The 20,746-nt window shown below is 49.0% G+C and overlaps 1 protein-coding gene across 3 annotated transcripts in view; it reads left to right on the top strand.

Annotated features, from left to right (window-relative positions):
• Nucleotides 1–1,212: 1,212 nt before the first annotated feature.
• RNGTT (RNA guanylyltransferase and 5'-phosphatase) overlaps nt 1,213–20,746 on the top strand; it is a 398,444-nt gene continuing 378,910 nt past the window's right edge. Inside the window, exon 1 of one of the 3 annotated variants that reach the window (XM_090036469.1) lies at nt 1,213–1,342. Coding sequence is in view for 2 of the 3 variants with exons in the window: in XM_090036479.1 (XP_089892605.1) it covers nt 18,007–18,070 (64 nt within the window). In the remaining variant the exon portion in view is untranslated. Of the gene's footprint in view, nt 1,343–17,881; nt 18,071–20,746 lie in introns of those variants that run through there. The other 2 variants (XM_090036479.1, XM_090036459.1) reach the window with 2 other exon arrangements.

Below are 20,746 nucleotides of genomic sequence, written 5' to 3'. Positions count from 1 at the left end.
TTTGACTGCTTGATTTTACAATGTTTTCTTTAATGTAACTTCTTTTGCATGTAGTATTAGCTAATCTGTGGGGGAAAAGGAACTAATAAGATGTAATCATTAGCCAGACCACTTGTATTCTGTATTCCTTTCCTCTGCCTAAATCTGCTTATTTTAGGTTGCAAACTCAATTGTCCTGCTGAAGCACAGCCTACCTAGCATGCCTATGCGATGCCCCAAAATAAAGTAACATTGCTTTAGTGCAGTACACTGTGTAATGATGATAAGCTCACTCTCAGGTATGCTTATTGGCATATACCCAGTGCTACTCTAAGACAGCTACCTTCCAACCTGAAACAGATGTAGCAAGCTCAAACCATGTTCCTCATTGTTGACTCGTGTCCATTTATTATGCTACCTGGTGGCCTTCAAGCTCTTCACACAGGTGATGGCATGCTCTAAGATGGATGAAACAATATGCTGAAACCACATATGCTAAATAAAGTGTGGGTGTGCTATACTTTACTGCAACACTCCTTACCATATTCCTCTGACACCTTAGGCATGGCCTTAGAGAGAATCTGTGCCTTCATATAAGTCTGTGCAGAAGCTAACGTTATGAGCTACTACAATATAAAAGAGTAAAAGAGGAACACATGTTTAGTTTTCTCCTTAACTACTAATATTATCCTACATTTACTTCTCCCACAGTCCCACAATATAAAAGTAGGTTTTGACCTATGAAGGAAACATTCAAATTGCTGGTAGAATGCTGTGGTGGAAGTGAGGCATTTGGGATGTCTTATGCCACAGCTGTCAAAAAAAATCTAAGATGGGATTTTCGTTGGGGTTTTTTTTTTACTACTGACATTACATCCAAGAAGTTACAAGCAATTATGTCGGGTTGGGTATGGGCAGATCAGAGTAACTTATGTGCCATCATTTGCAATGAGGCTTAAACTTCTTCATATTTCAAGCAACATTGCTTCAGTTGGGAATGAATTATCAATGTTTGTTGAAGATAACTGTGTTTTAGGGAACAAAAACACTGCGCTGACAATTTTCAGTGAGATAACTTTGACAAAAGTGATCTTGAATAGCTGCATTCCTTTCTGTCAGGTTACTTCAAGAAAAAAAGATTATCTTGTCTCAGCCCTGAAGGAATGTTAGTGGTGATTTCTTCATAGAGAAATTAGTAGGATCCCGCTGTTTCATATGCAGCAAGAATCTCTTAGACTGAAGAGTCTATTGTGCAATGAATGTCCATATCTAGGCATCTGTAGGAAAATGGCCTTCTATCTGCTACAAAGGTGGTGGTTAAATTTAGCGGTCCTACCTAGGTGACTTCTACGGGATATCAGAGGTAAGGGGTTTGAATATTTCCTAATGCTGATATTGTGGAGACTTCTTTTTGATGGCTAAGGGGAAACCTGCAATTTTTTCCTTTATTCTTTTTAGCTGCACTTAAGCTTTCTGGCCTCAAGACACAGGTGGTAAGAATAGATTATGTTTGACCACACGGCTATCTGTTACTCTTGTTGATCATCTCAGATATCATTGCTGTTTGCTATCCTGGCAAGCGGGGTTAGGAATGTTATGAAATGCAATGAAATGTGAGTGAATAGGGGCATTAAACAGGGCAATTTGTTGGGAGCAAAAGGGGGAAGGGGAAGATGAGCCAGACATCGGGCACCAAGCACCAGATCCTGCTCTGGGAAGGTAAGTGAGCCAGGGCTGTGGGTGTGTTTGGCTTGCTGAGTGTTTGTTTGGTGTGCTGTGCGTTTGGGTATGTGCACTGAGCAGCTAGGAGTGCTGCTGGCTGGGTGATTGCTGGGTAATTGCTGACTGTCTGACAAAAGCCCTAATCAGGAGGTGGACACAGTCCAGGCCTAGGAAGGCATAAAAGACAAACAACCGGGCAATTTGCAAGCAGTTCACAAGGCAGTTTGCAGGTTAGTTTGCCACCCCTCTCTGAAGGGGAACCTTTAAGGTAAACTCTTTCCTTAAATGAGTAACTAACCTATGTATATATAGTGCAAATAATAATAAGGATCATGTAAGGTGTGACTCCTATGAGGTGTCTGTCCAGACAGGACCACTCATTGTCGAGGCTTCCACTCAGATCCTGGTTTGGCGCTGTGGAGATGGCAGTGCTTGGACATGCAGGGATGAAATCAGGAGGGCCAAAGCACAACTGGAGCTGTAGCTCACAAGGCATGTGAAGGGGAAAAAGAAGGGTTTCTATAAGTATGCCAGTGTAACAGGGACTCGAGGATGAGTCCTGTTACTCCCAGAGGGGAAGACTTAGCAGGCGGAGGAGAGATAGGATCACACCTGGGATCCATTTTGGCAAGCATGCCAGGATAAAAGGGGGATTACCCAGGAGACCCGTTGCCTATGGGCATTCACGAGGGAGCAGGAGCCAGGAGCAGAGTCTGCGTTCTCTGAGTGAGAAGCGGAGTGTACGAGCGCCAGGAAGCAGGCACAGCAGTGGACCAAGGTAACTGAGGGCCTGCTGAGGCCAGCCATTCATGTGACGGATTAGAGAACCCACTGCAGCTCACTCCTTTGTCCACATCCAAAAGACAGACAAGGGAATGGGCTGAGAAAGAGAGGGAGAGAGCTGGCTGAGACAGCCAGCAGACGCCATGGTCGTTTGAAAACCTTGTTGCAACTGCAGAGTGCCGGCACACGCAGGCACTCAAGTACTTAATTGATTCATTAATGCGGGGAATCCTGCCCGTGCCTAAGGCGAGGCTAAGTGTCCTATGCAGCACTGGGATCTTTCAGGCGCTGTGCTTGGCTTAATAGGCAATAAAGAGGGCTTGCAGCCCATTGTAGACACACACCTAGCCTCTGAACTTCTTATTTATATTGGAACCTCTTCCTTTTAGTCATCAAAGTCATGGCAGGAAAGAACAGGAAGCTCAGAGACCCCTACACATCTCCATACTTCTACAGTCAGCAACAAGAGGAAGATCAGGGAAAGTGTGGGTCTGTCACTGAATGGGGGAAGCAACCTAGTGACAGAGGATGTGAAAAAGACTGATGTACTCAATGGCTTTTTTAGCTTAGTCTTCACAGGCAAGGTCAACTCCTAGACTATTGCAGTTGGCAGCACAGTTTGGGGAGGAGGTGAGGAGCCAACAGTGGCAAAAGAACAGGTTAGAGACTATTTAGAAAAGTTGGAATTGTATAAATTCACGAGGTCAGACACGATGCACCCAAGGGTGCTGAGGGAGTTGCCTAATGTGATTGCAGAGTGACTAGCTATTATCTCTGAAAACTTCTGGTGATCAGGAGAGGTTCCAGATGATTGGAAAAGGGCAAAGATAGTGCCCATCTTTAAGAAAGAGAAGAAGGAGGATCCAGGGAACTACAGACTAGTCCGCCTCACCTCAGTCCTTGAAAAAATCATGGAGCAGATTGTTAAGGAATCCATTTCTAAGCACATATGAGAAGAAGGTGATTAGGAACAGTCAGCACGGATTCACCAAGGGCAAGTCATACCTGACCAACCTGATTGCTTTCTATGATGAGATGACTGGCTCTGTGGATGTGGGGAGACGAGTGGATGTGGTATACCTTGATTTTAGCAAGGCTTTTGCTACAGTCTCCCACAACATTCTTGCAGGCAAGCTAAGGATGTACAGGCTGAATAGCTGAACTATAAGGTGTACAGACTGGCTGAAGCATCAGGCTCAGAGGATAGTAATCAATGGCTCAATAACTAGTTGGCATCTGGTACAAGTGGTGTGTCCATGGAGTCGGTTCTGGGGTCAGTTTTGTTCAATGTCTTCATCTACAATCTGGAAGATGGGATGGAGTATACCTTGGACGATGGGATAGGATGGGATGGAATGTACCCTCAGGTTTACAGATGACAGCAAGCTGGGAGGAGTAATAGATACACTGGAGGCCAGGATTCAGAGAGACTTTGACAAATTGGAGGATCAAAAAAAAAAATCTTATGAGGTTCACGAAGTCCTGCACATATGATGGAACAATACCATGCACTGGTACAGGCTGGGGACTGGCTGGCTAAGCAGTAGCTCTGCAGAAAATGACCTGGGGTTACAATGGACAATAAACTGAATATAAGCCAACAGTGTGATCTTGCTGCCAAGAAGGCTAACAGCATACTGGGCTGCATCAGTAAGAGAGTTCTCACCAGATCAAGGGAAGTCATTATTCCCTTCTATTTGGCACTGGTGAGGCCACTTCTAGAGTATTGTGTCCAGTTTTGAGCCCCCCCACTTCAGAAAGATGTGGACAACTTGGAGAGTCCAGCAGAGGGCTGGGACACATGACTTATGAGGACAGCCTGAGAGAACTGGGCTTATTTAGTCTGCAGAAGAGAAGACAGAGGGGGGATTTAATAGTAGCTTTCAACTACCTGAAGCGGATGGAGCTAGACTGTTCCCAGTGGTGGCAGATGACAGGACAAGGAGCAATGGTCTTAAGTTGCAGCAAGGGAAGTTTAGGTTAGATATTAGGAAAAACTTTCTGATTAGGAGGGTAGTAAAGAACTGGAACGGGTTACCCAAAGAGGTGGTGGAATTGCCATCCTTGGAAGCTTAAGACCTGGCTAGACAAAGCCGGTTGGACTAGGTGACCTCCTGAGGTCCCTTCCTACCCTAATTTTTTAATGTTTTTTGTATGATGCAATGAATCGATAAGTGTCAGTTGGCACCCCCTTATGGCTATACATGATATAGCAAGATTCTACTTGACACTTTGTCCCAAAAGCTGCAACATCCCTTTCTGTAGAACATTATCCCTGTGACTCAGCCCTCTAGCCAAGTTATGCACAGTTTCTCTATGGTTTGGGAATGATGGGCAGGTTGCACTTGCTGGGAGTACCTGTTGGGAAGTAGGGATGGTGTGTAGACTTACATGAAATCTCCCATTAATCCCTTTTCTTCCTTTTATAACCCATCACATTTTTGGGGGTGGCAGTATGTGAGTGAGGCATGATGGCAAAGCAGTAATGATATCTTGCTAGGATTCCACTGGTGCAAGGTGAAACATCTCTCTGGAGTTGAGCTAACATCTCACCCATCAACATAACTTTAAATGGGTACCGAGAGAATCAAAAGGCATTTGAAAATCATGGTAGTTACCTTATTTTCTTGTGTGTCACTGGCTACACAAATAGGTGCACAAACATATGCTTGCACGAGAGGCCATTTAGCTCAGGCAGACCTTTGATGTAAAGGCTTATGACTTACAAGGTGGGTACCAAGCTAGAAGATAGCTTAATAGTTGTTAGGTTGTAGGTTCAAATGTGGAACCTCAGCTTGCCAAGCTTGGCTGCTCATCCCAGCCTGCCACTCTCCAGTGGATCTTTCTGGCTGGGCAAGGCTGGCTGGAAAACTCCATCAAGGCCTAGTCATCCACCCACTCCCTGCCACCGGAGTGGCCAGTTGGGATCAGTTGACCTATTCCTTCTCTTCATATAAACCCCTGCACAGGAACAGGAAGTGTTGGGCAACAGGGCTCAACCTGAAACCAAATTGCCTTGTTGTTCCTTCTGGCTTGTATTGTAACCTTGCTTGTTCTCTGTCTGGCCTCCATCTTTTATAGATTCATAGGTTGTTAGGGGCTGGAAGAGAACTTGCAGATCATTGGGTCCAGCCCCCCTGCTCTAGGCAGGAAGACAACTGGGGTCAAGTGACCCCAGCGAGGTTACTGTCCAGTCTTTTCTTGAAAACCTCCAGGGTAGGTGACTACACCACCTCTGGAGGGAGTTTTTCACTCCCCCATCCAAATCATTGATAAAGATGTTGAAAACCACCAGTCCAAGAACGGACCCCTGAGGGATACCACTGGCCACTTTGCGCAAGGATGATACAGATCCATTCACAACAACTCTCTGGGTCCTACCTCATAGTCAGTTTCCCACCCACTGAACTGTAGAGCAGCTGAGCCTACAATCTTCCAGTTTTTCCACAAGGATATCGTGGAATACTACATCAAAAGCCTTTTGGAAGTCTAGGTATATAATTTCTACCTTGTCTACCATGTCCAGGTGGTGAGAGACCTGGTCATAGAAGGAGATGAGATTGGTAAGACAAGACCTACCTGTGACAAAGCCATGCTGGCTGTCATTCAGAATCTTACCTTCAGTGAGTGTATTGCACATAGATTCTTTAACGAGATTTTCCAGGATTTTCCCTGGGACAGAAGTTAGGCTGATTGGCCTATAGTTGCCTGGGTCCTCCCTCTTCCCCTTCTTGAAGAGGGGCACAATGTTGGCCCTCTTCCAATCCTCAGGGATCTCCTCTGTGTGCCATGAATTCTGAAACAGCTTTGTCAGCTCCTTCAGCACTCTCGGATGGAGTCCATCCAGTTCTGCTGACTTATAAATGTCTAGTCTTTCTAGCTGGTATTGCACCCACTCAGCATCCACAGTGGGGAGACTGTCAGTTCCAGCATGCCCCCTACAAGCCCCATCTCACTTGACTTGCCCCATGGTCCGGTGAAATACTGAAGCAAAGTGGGCATTCAGGAGTTCAGTTTTTTCCTGAATGTTGGTTACCAGCTGTCCCAAGGTGTTAAGAAGGAGTCCCACAGTTCCATTTGTTTTCCTTTTACTGCCTACATACCTGAAGAAGGACTTCTTATTACCCTTGACTCCCCTGGCTAACCTAAACTCTGTTGCCGCCTTGGCTTAACTGATCATTTTCCTACAAGTGCTGGCCACTAAATTATAGTCCTCTTGAGGACTATCCCTAGCTTCCACTGTGTGTACACCTCTTTTTTCTTTTAAGAGGACCTCAATGTTCCTATTAAGACAGCAGGGCTTGCCAGACCTCCTGCTACCTTTCCTCTTTGCAGGAACAGTGTTCTTTTGTGCTTCAAGGATCATGTCCTTGAGCAACGACCACACTTTGCCTTCCCTTCCTGGTCCCTCATTGCCTCTTCTACTAATGCTCTGAGCCTGCTGAAGTCAGCATTCTTGAAGTCCAGGACTTCAATCCTGCTGGTCGATTTGTTGACCTTGCGGCGGATGGTGAACCTGATAATTTCATGGTCGCTGTCGCCCAGGTTACCCTCAATGTTCAAGCCACACACGAGATCATCTCCCTTGGTCAAGACCAGGTCTAGGAGAGTGTTACCTCTGATTGGCCCTTGCACTTCCTGGGTCAGAAAGAGATCCTTGATCACAGTCAGGAAACTGCATGAACAATCTGACATAGCCAAGTGTTCCTCCCAATCTATGTCTGGGTAATTGAAGTCACCCATGACAACCAAATCCCTTGCATGTGCGACCTCTGTCAGTTCTCGAGAGGACTCCAAATCCAGCTCCTCCTGGTTTGGTGGCCCGTAGTAAATGTCCACAGTTAGGTCTCTCTCACTTTGCTCCCCACCCCACTTGTAGCTTGATCCAGAGGGTTTCAAGCTGCTTATCTTTGGAGCCAATGTCAGCCTCCATAAAGGTGTACTGCTCTCTCACATAGAGAGCTACTCCTTTGCCTTTTCTCCCTATTCTGTCCCTTCTGTGCAGGGTGTAGCCCTCTACGGCTATGCTCCAGTCATATGAGGAATCCCACCAGGTCTCCGTGATCCCTACCAGGTCATGTTGCCCACCAGAGAGCGGGAGGGCTAGCTTCTCCTGCTTATTCCCCATGCTCTTGGCATTGGTGTACAGGCAGGTGAGGCCCTCAACTGACACCCTTGGTTTCCTGAGATGCTATGGGAGAACTTTTTGGGTAGCATTTTCAAAAACAGTTGTGTTAGTGTCCTCCACAAGGGAGCTTTCCTGTGTGCCAGTCCCCAGGCATGCTCCACTTGGAGTTTCCCTGTCCCACAGCAAACTCAGTTTAAAGCCCTATCCAGTAGGTCAGCCATCCTGGCTGAGAACAGGGCCTTACCTCTCCATGTGAGGTGAATGCCATCTTGTCCTAGAAGTCCTCTCTCTCTGAAGTGTGTGCTGTGGTCAAAGAAACCGAACCCCTCGTGGTTGCATCGCTGTCTGAGGCATCTGTTGACCTCTTCCATGCAGCCTTCTTTCCTGGGTCCATGACCTGCAATGGGAGCACAGAAGAGAAAACTACTTGAGACCCTAGTTCCTTGAGCCCAGCCCCCAAAGCCACTAACGACTCAGTTAGGATTACCCCTGGCCATGTCATTCATGCCCAAATGGATGAGGAGCATGGAGTAACAGTCAGAGGGACAGACGAGTCTGGGGCTCCTCTTCGCAATGTCTCAGATGTGGGCCCCAGGGAGGCAGCAGACCTCTTGGGCTATGGGGTCTGGACAGCAAATAGGTCCCTACATACCTCTCAGAAGAGGAGGTAGGTATTCAGGAGGTAGGTATTCCCACCACCATTTAGCATCTCCTCCTAGGGGTGGGAATACCTACCTCCTGAATACTCATCTTCTCCTTTGTCTCTGTCGGAGACTCCTTCTGCATAGTGAGGGGAGTGTACCTGTTGTGCAGTGCCAGGGGAGGAGTGGCCCTAGCTCTGTGTGCTCTGGATCCGGAGACAACTGTTTTCCAGGTAGCTCGGGGGGGTCTTTATGGCCAGTGTTCTTCGTGACCTCCTCCTCCACATACTTCCTCTCTCCTCTTTCCCTGGAGTAGGGCCTGGCAGTAGTTGTCTATGTAGTCTTCATGGGCCCTGATGGTGTGTAGCTGGCGTACCTCCTCCTCAAGCTCCTGCACTTGGCTGTCCAGGGACTCCACCAAGGAGCACATCCCACAAGTGGGGGTGCTGTCATGCTTGGGTGTCAGCAGCCATACCAGGCAGCCCCCAGGGCCAGGGCTGTAGGCTCTGTCTGGATGGTGGTCTTGGTGCAGAGAAGCTGAAGCTGACAAGCATGGCAAGTCACTGCCATGGCTGTGAGCTACTTCTTGTACTTATCTGGTCTCAGCAGCTGCTCTTTAGGCCTCTGGGCTTGGGTCGCTTGCTTGGACCAGCCCTCTGGGCGCCTTTTGCACGCACTTCTGCATGAACTCCTGAGCGAACTGCTGAACCTTAGTCAGGCTGCACCTGTTTGTACACTCTGTTCACAGGGCTCTAGTCACAGGGATCCCTGGGAGGCTCAGCTAAGTAGGGACCTTGGGGGAGGGGCGTTCCCTTCCCAGGCTCCACTCAGCCGTCACGTCCTGCCCGCCACGGCTCCACACGCGCACACACACACATGACCACACACAGTCCCTCAGCCCCTATGAGCCAAGTCTTCTTGATTTGGCTTGCCCTCTGACTCTGTCCTCTGTCTGATCCTTTGGCTTCCTAACTCAGCTTGTCCCTAGACCAGGGGTGGATAAAATGCAGCCCATGGGCTGAACATGGCCTGCCAGGCCGTTTTATCCAGCCCACAGGGCCCCTAAAAAATTTAGACAATTAATACCTATCTGCTTTTAGCTGCCTGTCATGTGGCCCTCAATAGCTTGCCAAAGCTCAGTAAGCAGCCCTCCCCCTGAAATAATTGCCCACCCCTGCCCTAGACCCTAGTACAGGGGTGGGAAATTATCTGGCCTGGAGATAATTTGGCCACTTAGGGAGTTTTGGTGAGCTGTCACAGGCTGGGTCAGCACCCCCCTCTATCTTCAACAGCTCACTAAAACTCCTTAACGAGTTATGCACTGTGCTGGGATGGGGCCACAGGCAAGTGGGGAATAGCATCCAGGAGTGAACCAGGTGGGCAAGGCCAAGGCTGGGATCTAGGGGCTGTCACAGCATGGGGTCAGGGCCCCAGGGCAGAGTTGCAATCCGTTCCGTGCATGCCCCTTCCCACAGAACTGGTGCCCGTTGCAGAGGCATGCAGGGAGCAAATCGCAGCTCAGCCCGGACCCCATGCTGTCACCGCCCCATGACCCTGGCATTGCCTGCCCATCCTGCTCCTGGATGCCACTCCCTGCCTGTGGCCCCATCCCATCTGCCTGGCTGTGCACCTTGCCTGCACAGGTCTCGCCCCCAGCACTGGGTATGGGGCAGACAGGCTGGGGTGCCCAGGAAGGAGCTGCTGCCAGGCCTGCTGGGAAGTGAGTCTGGTCCCTGCACGGCCCAAGCCCTGCTGCATGCTCAGGTGCAGTGAGACCAGCTGGATGTGCCACAGCCCAGGCGGGACCGATCATGGGCTAGACAAAATCCCTTGGCAAGCTATATTTTGCCTACCCCTGCCCTAGTCCATGTTTGATCTCCTGGCTTCTTGACTTGGCTTTTTGACTTGGCACATCCTCCAACACTGCATTCTGCTTGATCCTGTGGCTTTCTGATCCAGCTTGTTCCCAGACCCAGTTCTCAGATTGATCTCTTGGCTTCCGGTCCAGCTTGTCCCTGGAATCTGCTCATTCCTTCCTGGTTAGTGCCTCAAACTCTGAATGCCACCCAGGCCTGGTTGCTAATGAGCCAGTGTGAGAACAGTATCCAGTGGTTTTCTTTCTTTTCTTTCCTCCACCCCCCCAAGTACTTTTACTGTGAACCTATCTGCCTATACTGGGTTTCAATAAACAATTTAAATTAGCAGTGTAATTAGGGGCTTCAGTTAAAACTGGCATTGTACTGTTGAATCTTGAAGAGAAAGCTGAAATTTCGGAAACAGCTCAGAGGCAAGTTTTTTATGCTTCTTCTCCTATTCTGGTATTTTTATAGCTCTTTGACTTTATAGAAATCTGATGGGGTAATTTCTGTTCCCCCAAGTAATTATGGTTTCCCCTTTTCAATTTGTGTGCAGAGGTAAATGAGAATCTTACATCAAGGCACAAGTCCAGGAATTGACAGTGTTATATTTTTAGATTCTTTTTGTTTGTTTTGGACATGAAAAACAGGCCCTAGTGCTCAGGCTTTAAATAGGTGGGCCTTGGGTGCCCCCTACTGTCCTAAAGAGGAAAGATCTTGATTGGAACACGTTTCCAATAGCAAGAGCCCTGGAGCTGTAAATTTATCTGTGCAATTTGTCAAGGGCTTTTAGAACTTTGGTAGCACATTCCTCATCCTGCGCCCCTCCCCAACCCCCCCGCATGTGATATTGTTGTATAAATAAAGAAAAATAAAATAACTTTCCTTTGAAAATCTTGTTCTTTCATTTTATTTTCTGAAAAAATGACAACTCATCAAAGATATTATGCCACTAAGTCAGGTTCTTGAGTCTATCAACAGTCATCTAATTAAGCAGCCTAAGTTAAAAATGCAGAGCACTCCTTGTAGTTAGTTCCTTTTTTATTTTATGGGAGTTGCTGGGTATTCCACATTTCTGAGAATCATGGAATCAATTTAGAAATCCGAATAGGTATTTGGAAGCCTAACTTAAGGCACTATTTAAAAAAAATCCTTAGATCTTTAAACTATATTTTCAACATAACAGATTCATAGATATTAGGGTTGGAAGGGACCTCAACAGATCATCGAGTCTGACCCCCTGCTTGGGAGGGAAAGAGTGTGGGGATCAGTTGACTCCAGCCAGATGCCTATCTCTTTTCTTAAAGACCCCCGAGGTAGGGGAGAGCACCATCTCCCTTGGAAGCCCATTCCAAATTTGGCCACCCTTACCATGAAGAAGTTTTTCCTGATACCTAGCCTAAATTTGCTCTCTGTCAGTTCGTGACCATTGTTCCTTGTTACCCCAAGTGGCGCCCTAGTAAACAGAGCATCTCCGACCCCTTGCTCCACCCCGCTAATGAATTCGTAGGTGGCCACAAAATCACCTCTCAGCCTTCTCTTGCAGAGGCTGAAGAGGTCCAGGTCCCTCAATCTCTTTTCATAGGGTTTGTCCTGTAAGTCCCTAACCATACGAGTGGCCCTCCTTTGGACCCTCTCGAGTCTATCAACATCCTTCTTGAAGTACGGCACCCAAAACTGGATGCAGTACTCCAACTGTGGTCTGACCAATGCTGCAAAGAAGGGAAGTATCACCTCCCTGGATCTATTTGTCATGCATCTGCTGATGCATGATAAAGTGCGGTTAGCTTTGCTGATGATTTCGTCACACTGACGACTCGTGTTCATTTTGGAGTCCACTATGACTCTGAGATCCCTTTCCGCTTCTGCGTGGCTGAAAGGGTCACTTCCCAGCCAGTAGGTGTCCTGGATATTTTTGCACCCTAGGTGTAGCACTCTGTACTTGTCCTTATTGTACTGCAGCCTATTGTGTACTGCCCACTTTTCTAACCTGTCCAGGTCTGCCTGCAGTCGTTCTCTACACCCCTGAGTGTGCACTTCACCCCACAATTTAGTATTGGCCGCAAACTTGGACAGAGTACACTTTTACACCCAAATCCAAGTCACTGATGAAAATATTGAAGAGTACAGGTCCAAGGATCAAACCCTGCGGGATCCCACTACCCGCATCCTTCCAGGTTGATACCAACCTATTTACTACCACTCTCTGAGTGTGACCGCTAAGCCAATTTGCCACCCACTGGACCATGGAAACATCTATGTCACAGACTCTTAATTTATTTATGAGAATGGAATGAGATACCAAGATAATAATTATCCCTTTCAACACCGTCATGACGCAAATATTACCGGGATACAGTATGACTAGTTATTTAGGTTTAAATAAGAGTAAAGGTTTATTAACAAACCACTAATTTTACTACAATTACTACAATTTAGTAGTAAATATCCAAAAGCATTTAAAGTATATATAAATAGCGCATACTGTCCAGCACCAGCATTAAACCATCACATGACAAATTAATTCAGTTGGTCATTAAATTAAAGGAAAATCTTTTTAAAATCTATTTAATCTTTTATGCCAGGGGTTAGCAACCTTTTAGGTACAGCAGGCCAAATTAGCTCAGCTAACTCTGGAGGTGAGCTGCCCCTCCCCTGCCCAGTACCACTCTTCTAACCCAGTCACTGTGTGACCCATTGCTGTGCTCCCTGCCCAGCAACAATGGTCCCTTCTTCAGAATTGGTGTTGAGGTCCTGGTTAACTACATAACAATTCTGTATTTTCCCCAGACTAGTGCTATATTTTTAACATGAGAGAACATAAAAATGTAAGAAATACCTTACTGGTTTTGACCATAGGTCCATCTAACTCAGAATCCTTCATCTCACCAAGGTCCAGTACAAGGGCAGTCCCTGCCTGCCCACTAGGGCTGTGTGAAATTTTGCCACCAGTTTTGTTTCAATGCTGTTTCAAGTTGTTTTGAGGTTGAAACAGCAAAATTGAAATGGAACAGATATGGTTGAAACGGCCTCGAAACAAAACGAGGCAAGTCAAAATGTTTCACCGTTTCACCGCTGTTTTGCCATTTCGCCTGTAGGCCATAATAGGGAAGACTGAAACAGCCTATAACTTTGTCATTTCTAGCCTGATTTGGATGAAACTTGCAGGAATGGTAGCCCCTGCTGAGGACACAAACCCTGCTAAGTTTCAAGGAGATAGATGCAGGGGGTTTGGGGAAACTGCCCCCCAAAATCTTGAAAGCAAAACTATGTCACTTATATGTGTTAAGCCACAACTGTTCACCAGGGCACTGTTGAGGAAAACTAGGAGTAATGGTCACAAACTCCTAGAAGATCATTTCAGGCTCATTTCAGGCTCAACATTAGGAAAAACTACTTCACAACTAGGGTGTCCAGACTGTGACCATTATTCCTAGTTTTCCCCAAGGAAGCCCCAGTGTACGCTTCTGATGTAGCGGTAAGCTGCTACTAAGTTCCCTCTCAGACTTCTCTTTTTCAGGCTGAAAAGTCCCAGATCCCTCAGCCTTTCCTCATATGGGTTGCCGTGCAAGTCTCTGATCATATGGGTAGCCCTTCTCTGGACTCTGTCAAGCTTTACCACATCCTTGTTAAAGTGAGGAGCCCAGAACCGGACGCAGTACTCCAGCTGCGGGCTCACCAATACTGAGTAGAGCTGAGTAGAGCAGGAGAATCACTTCTTTGCAATGGTTTTGCTGGTTTTACTGGAGATGCATCAATTGATGCATGCCAGAGTATTGTTGGCCCTGCTGGCTATAGCATCGTGCTGCCGGCTCATGTTCATACTGTGGTCAGTTATTACCCCCAGGTGTGTTGTGGCAAGTGATGGGGGATCTTCAGTCCTGCTGCCTGATGAGAGGCAGCAGTTGCACAAGCACCCATGTCACGAGATTTGCCTGTCAGCAGCTGGGGGTGCAGGGCCCCAGAACCCCCCTGCACCGATCTCCTTGACAGGTGACGGGCTTTGTGGCCACAGCAGAGCCTGGCAGCCAGGCCTGCAGTAGTTTCCCCCCTCCCTGTGCCCCAACACAGACACAGTTGCACAGGCACTCATGACATGAGTTTTGCCTGTCAGCAGCTAGAGGTGCAGGGCCCCAGAACCCCTGCACCTATCTCCTTGAAAGCTGGCAGGCTTTGTGGCCTCAGCAGGGGCTAACAGGCCTGCAGCTTTCACCCTGCTGCGCCTTAACACACACAGTGTCACCCATGTCACAAGTTTTGGTTGTCTGCAGCTTGAGGTACAGTTTCCCCCAAACCCCAAACCCATCTCCTTGAAACTTAGTAGTCTTTGTGGCCTCAGCAGGGCCTACTACTCCTGCACGTTTTATCCAAATCAGGCCAGAAATGACAAAGTTATAGGCTGTTTTGACCTTCCCCATTATATCCTATGGACTAAATGTCAAAACAGTTTTGCTGTTTCAACCCTGTTTTGACAGAACGGAATGGAACAGCTGTTTCGAATCGAAACAAAATTAAAAATGGAACGCTGTTCCTGCGAAATGTTGAAATGCTGGTCAAAATGGAACATCGCTGTTTTGCACAGCCCTACTGCCCGTTCCCCAAACCCTTTGGAGGTTGTCTTGGGGCCCCTGCCTTGACAGGTCCCACGACATTCCCTAGCACACCACCTCAGCAGGCTGGGGAATAAAAAACTGGTCTGCTTCTGAATAGCCCACTGCTGCCAGCTCTAGATTCTTGTGCTACACATCACACACTCACCCTGCTGCCCTCAAAGCCTGCCCAGACACCAAGGGGCAGGGCACCTTCAGGAAGGGTGAGAGTCTCCAGTAGAACAACCCATATTCCACCCATATTCCCAAAAGTCCCTGGGGACATTGGTTGACAGGTCCTACATGGAACTGTCTCCATGGGCAGGTATCTGGCATGCTTCACTGACTCCCCTGATACCTTCATGTCAGCAGAGAGAGATCTTGGTGCCAGGGCCAGATTAATGCATAGGCAAACTAGGCACATGCCAAGGGCCCTAAGTTGCAGGGGGGGCCTTGGTGTTTCCCTCCATGGCAGTGGTGTGAATGGCCCCGTCTGCCTCCCTTCTCTTCCCTTCCCTTCCCCTCCCTTCTGCTGGCCTTGCCTCGATAGTGGCTGCTTCCCAGTGGCAGCTCTGACTCCCTTGCTTGGCAGCACCGAGTTGGGGAGGGGGGTCTCAACTGGCTTGGGGCCCAGAAGTTTGTTTGCCTATGGCCCACTAAAGGTTAATCCAGCCCTGCTTGATGCATGCCTTCTTTGTGTGTGTCAAGCTGCAGCCTCTCCACCACCTCCTCAGGAACCTTCTTCTGAGGTTCTGGCTGCACTTCTCCCTACACCTTTTATTTTATGCACTCCCTAACCATGGCCCCGCCAAGCCCTGGGATCTCCTAGTCAGCCTCCTCCTGGCTCTGGCCAAACTTGCCATCTACCAGAACAGAAATGAGGCCCCTGCTTGGGGGAACCCTGAGTGATTCCAGAGCGCACCAAGGGATGATAAGATCGAATGGTCACAAACTCCTCTGCAACCGTTTCAGGCTGGACGTAAGGAAGAACTTCTTTACTGTCCGAGCCCCCAAGGTTTGGAGTAGCCTGCTGCTGAAGGTGGCTTAAACACTCGCTTTGAATGCCTGCAAGACACTTTTGGGTGTTTAGCTTGCTGGGATCCTATGATCCCTGCTGACTTCCTGTCCCTGGGCAGGAGGCTGGACTTGATGATCCTCTGGGGTCCCTTCCAGCCCGAATGTCTACGAAATCTATGATTGTGGGACTGTTTTTCTGTTACTCCTCTGTGCATGTCTCTGGGCAGTTTCACTGGGGGGTGTCCACAGACTCCATGAACACAGCTGAGGGGCAGTGGGTGCTGTCTGACGTTTTCTGCTTGGTGTTCTCCCTTTGAACTCTTATTATAAGAGTCCCGTCTGTTGGTTTTTTCATTTATTGTTCCCTGAAAACAGCTGTTACACTCTCAGTGGCCTCCCTAACTGAGGGAGACTTACAATTTTCTTTTTGAGCCTAGGACCACTACCCTTTAAGAAAAAGGCCTGCATCTCATAGTAACGGACAGCAGATGATAAGGGGGAAGTGTATGTTAAAAGTATGTAAGGTCATATAGAGCTATCAAAATGCTGTCAGTTCCAGATACAAAAAAAACATAATTTGTGTTCCTGCATGACTCAGTCAATAGACGAGTAATTTCTTCACAGGAAAAAAGAAATTGTTTGCTCATCAAACTCTGCAACTAGTCAGTGTACCAACATCAGAACTGCCCTTTGCACTTGTTTGTTGCCTCTTATACACTTTCTAAATATGCTTGTGACTCCGTGTACTTGGAGCATGTCTACAATCAGGCTTCTGACTACAGAGTAGTGTGAACTTGCCCTAGCTAGTTAGATTGGGTACCGGTGAGTCTAAGGGTATGTTTACACTGCAGCAACTTGTTTTGGCCAGGACACCTCCATGCACACATTTCCCACCTTCTCCCAACAACATGCTCCAAATTCAGAAATGCTTTGGTGATGCTGCCCCTCTGTGGCTGTTTTTAAGAGCTTGGTCTTTGGTGTGCTGGGAACAACTCTACCAGCCTATCCTGGATTTGGAGCAGGATTGAGTATAGGTGGGTCACACTTTGGGGGCCATGCTGGAAGTAAGCTGTCAGTGTGGCAGCATGATGCTTTGTGTGGGTTAGTTCCCAACGTCTTTACCCAGTGTCTGTGGCAGGTTTTGGAGCGCAGGCTGAGTTCTGCGCAGTCTCTGCCTGATCACTACCAGCCCGAAAACTACATCTGTGGTACTACTTGAGGCCGCTAGCGTCTTGCTTCAACTTTGGTTTTTGTCTGTGGAAAAATAACAGAGCCCTTCTTCTGCCAAAGAAGAAAGCACTGCAGGCTGGCATGATTCGGACACTACAGACTTCTATCTGAAATCTCTGGGCTAACCACATGTAGGTGTTTGCACATCTAACCAGGCTGATATTGGGGCACCTCAGCTGAGCATCATAGGGCCCCCATGTACTGTCTCCAGCTGCAACTGGAGAGTGTAGGGATCCTGTCAGAAAGGGGTGGATCCTGGGGGGGTACTGGTGCACTTGCACCCTCCTTTGAGTCCTGTCCAAGTGCTGTCCAATGTTTAAAACCAAGTGCCTGGCAGTGGCAGCAGCATTTCTAGCCAGGCAGCACTGAGGCAGTTAACTGATTTCACAGCTCATTATAATCAACCTGACCCCTTCAAAATTCTTCATTCTCATCCACTAAGGACCCTCTTTTTTAATGGTCTTGCTGTTCCACCAGGTGAGCCAGCCTTTGTTTGGCTGCTCCTGGTAACTGAGCTCCTGTTTCACAGCCCTGAGGGCTGTTTTTAACTCATCCCAATGAAGCTGCCAGGTTAACCGTTTGGTGGGCCCTCGGCAAACTCATGAGCTGAAGATGAAATGTTTATATTACTTTTTTCACTCAATAATTATATTATGTAAAGCAAGCACAGCTAGACGCCTTCTTCACCCAGGGCCCTAGGCATGCGTTAATCTCTGGAAGCTGCCTTAGATTTTGCTCACACCTCAAGGAGCACAAGCCCCGCCGCCGCGACTCCCCAGGACCGCCCGGGACCCCAGTGACCGGATCGCATTGAGGGGCGGGGCCAGACGGGGTCTCCCACACCCGCCCCAGGGGCCGGACAGCTGGGACGCTGAGGCCCCCCCCCACCCGGCGTGCAGAGCAGTGCCGGAAAAGGAAGGTGTCGGGGGCGGAAGTGGCGGTGCGCGGTGCATGGCGGGCCGGCGGCGGGCGTTGCGGAGTCGGGGCTGAATGAAACGGCGGTGGGCGCGGGCCGCGGAGCGCTGGGAGCCGCCGGGGCCGGGGCAGGGGGCGGCGCCGCCATGGCCTTCTGCAAGATCCCGCCGCGCTGGCTACACTGCCCCCGGCGGGGGCAGCCGGTGGCAGGTGAGCGGGGCGCGCAGGGCCAGCCCGGGCCGGGGGCTCCGGCGGCGTGTCCCGCCTGTGCCGCGGGAGCGGAGAAAGACGAGCTGCCCAGTGTGGGGTGCTCCGCCCTGCCGGGTGCCCCGGCCGCAGGCCCTCGGGCTCGGCAGTCGGGTACCTCTGGGGTCAGCACCACCTCCTCCTTTGCTCTGTCCTGGGCACGTGCCCCTTGACCTCCCGTCCCTTCTCTTCCCTGGGCCTCCTGGGGCCTGTTTCTCAACCCCTTGCTCCTCAGCACCCCACACACTTGTGTGTACGGCTCAGCACCTAGTCTCTGCAGGCCAGGTGGACCTGGTGGCTAGGTCCTGTCCCTGTGTCTGGCTGGCTGTTTCTGGCCTGATGGTAATCAAGGGCAGAAATTGCTGCCCCCCACTCCCCTGGTTTCTAGTTTCCAGTAGTGACCTGGGTCATGTGTGACAAGTTTATGTTCCGCACCAGGAGCAAATGTGTGTTGGGCCAGGCAGAGCTGAGAAGCGTCCCTGCCAGCAGCCTGGAGAAGTGGATTTGGTACTCAGTATACATCTTGTATACTTAATTCCATCGCTGTATTATAACGTAACACATTAAATAACACTATCATCTAGTATATCTATTTTTGTTTTTAAAGTGGAGTGCTGTTAAATTCCGAAAGGTTACATAGGGGCCCCTTGAATTTATAAATGTTGAGAACTGCTGCTCTAGAGTGAACACCAGCGCAAATGTATTTGTTTAGTTTTTTCACATTGTACTCTGACTGCTTTCTTTAGATCCTTGTGGCTCAAGAGACCTACCAATCTCTTCTGCCAGATTTCTGTTTGCCAGATTTCTGTTTGGCATCAGAAACCTCTCAAAACTTGTCACTCAGCTTTGTTGGTTTACTTACACTCTGATTCTCAGTTTGTACAAAATGTGTGTGCCTCATAGATGCTTTTATTTTGAGGTACCCAGACCACTTCTAAGGATGTTAGAGGTGCACCATTGGTCCAATGTCGGATCAGCACTGATATAAAGAAATTTTTCTGTATCGGAAATTGTCCCAGTGTGGCTGATAACTTGTCCAGTAAATGCCAATGCATACACACAGCCGCAGCTCAGCACGTAGGCAGTGAGCAGCAGAGTCACCAGCATGAAGAGTTGCATGCAGCTAGTAAATCTGGTGTGGTGGAAAGGGAAGGAGCATGGGGGCGGGGCAGATCAAGGCACCCCTGGTGAGGGAGTCCCTTGTGTTGGCCCCTGTGGGGTTGTGGCAGGGGCTGTCCGGCTGGGGTAGGCACGGGGTGCAGGAAGTGGGGTGGGATGTGCAGCTCACATTGCTGTGTGGCTTGTCTGGTGCTCATCTGGTAGCTCCCACCACTGCTGCCGCTCATCCGGGAGGGCACAGGGAGGCAGGATGTGTGCCCCTGGACCTGCATGGGGCAGGGTGGGTTGGGACCAGGCTTTTCCCAGCTGAGCAGATCCAAGGGCATATCTCCCCCACCCCCCACCCCAAATGGTGTCCTGGAGAAGCAGTGGGAACAGTGGCCGGAGCTGCCAGATGAGCACTAGACGAGCCATGCATAATTGCAGGAGCCACCCCCGCAATGAGCTGTGCCTCTGTCCTGCGCTGACCCCAGTCCACAGCTAGAGCCATCCCTAGGCCACACAGATCTGGGTGGCACATACCCTCCCTCACCCCTGCAGATGAGCCACTTGTGGCTCTGTCCCTGCTGGTCAACGTCTGCCCCAGCCCCATTCCCTCCCTCACCACGGACCTTGATATGCCACCCCCTGCCCCCTTCCACCACACCAGACTTACCAGCTTCAAGCTGAAGAGCTACGTATCAAAAATTATATCGATATCGTAGGATTCATAGATGTTGGGGTTGGAAGGAGTCTGATCCACTGCCCTGGACAGGAAAGAATGCTGGGGTCTGCTAGAAGCTTGTCCAGTCTCCTCTTGAAGACCCCCAAGGTAGGGGAGAGCACCACCTCCTTTGGAAGCCGATTCCAGATTCTGGCAACCCTTCCTGTGAAGAATTTCTTTCTAATGTCCAACCTAAATCTGCTCTGTCAATTTGTGGCAATTGTTCCTAGTTATTCTAGAAGGTGCCCTAGTAAATAGAGCATGTCCTACTCCCTGCTGCCCTCCCCTGATGAATTTATAGGCAGCCACAAGATCACCTCTCAGCCTTCTCTTGCAAAGGCTGAAGAGATCTAGGTCCCTCAAGTCTCTCGTTGTAGGTCCTTGCCTGCAGGCCTCTGACCATATGAGTGGCCCTTCTCTAAACCCTCTCAAGATTCTCCACATCCCTCTTGAAGTGCATCTGCTAATGCATGAGAGAGTGCAGGTAGCCTTGTTGATCACTTTGTTACATTGACGACTTATGTTCCTCTTGTATACAGCCATGACTCCAAGATCCTTTTCTGCTGCTGTGCTGCTGGGAAGGTCATCCCTCAGCCTGTGTGTTGGTGGTTCTTTTTGCCTAGGTGCAGCACTTTGCATTTGTCTTTGTTGAACTGCATCCTATTTCATTCTGCCCTTTTTTCCAGCCTGTCCAGATCCACCTGGATCCGTTTCCTACCATCTAGTGTGTTAACTTTGCCCCACAATTTGGTATCATCTGCAAACTTGGACAGGGTGCTCTCCACGCCCTCTTCCAAGCCACTGATGAAGACACTGAA

Source organism: Crocodylus siamensis, chromosome 1, assembly GCF_052110815.1.
Source record: "Crocodylus siamensis isolate JL-2025a chromosome 1, ASM5211081v1, whole genome shotgun sequence".
Classification (NCBI taxonomy): domain Eukaryota; kingdom Metazoa; phylum Chordata; order Crocodylia; family Crocodylidae; genus Crocodylus; species Crocodylus siamensis.
This window is presented reverse-complemented; position numbering and strand designations above follow the sequence as displayed.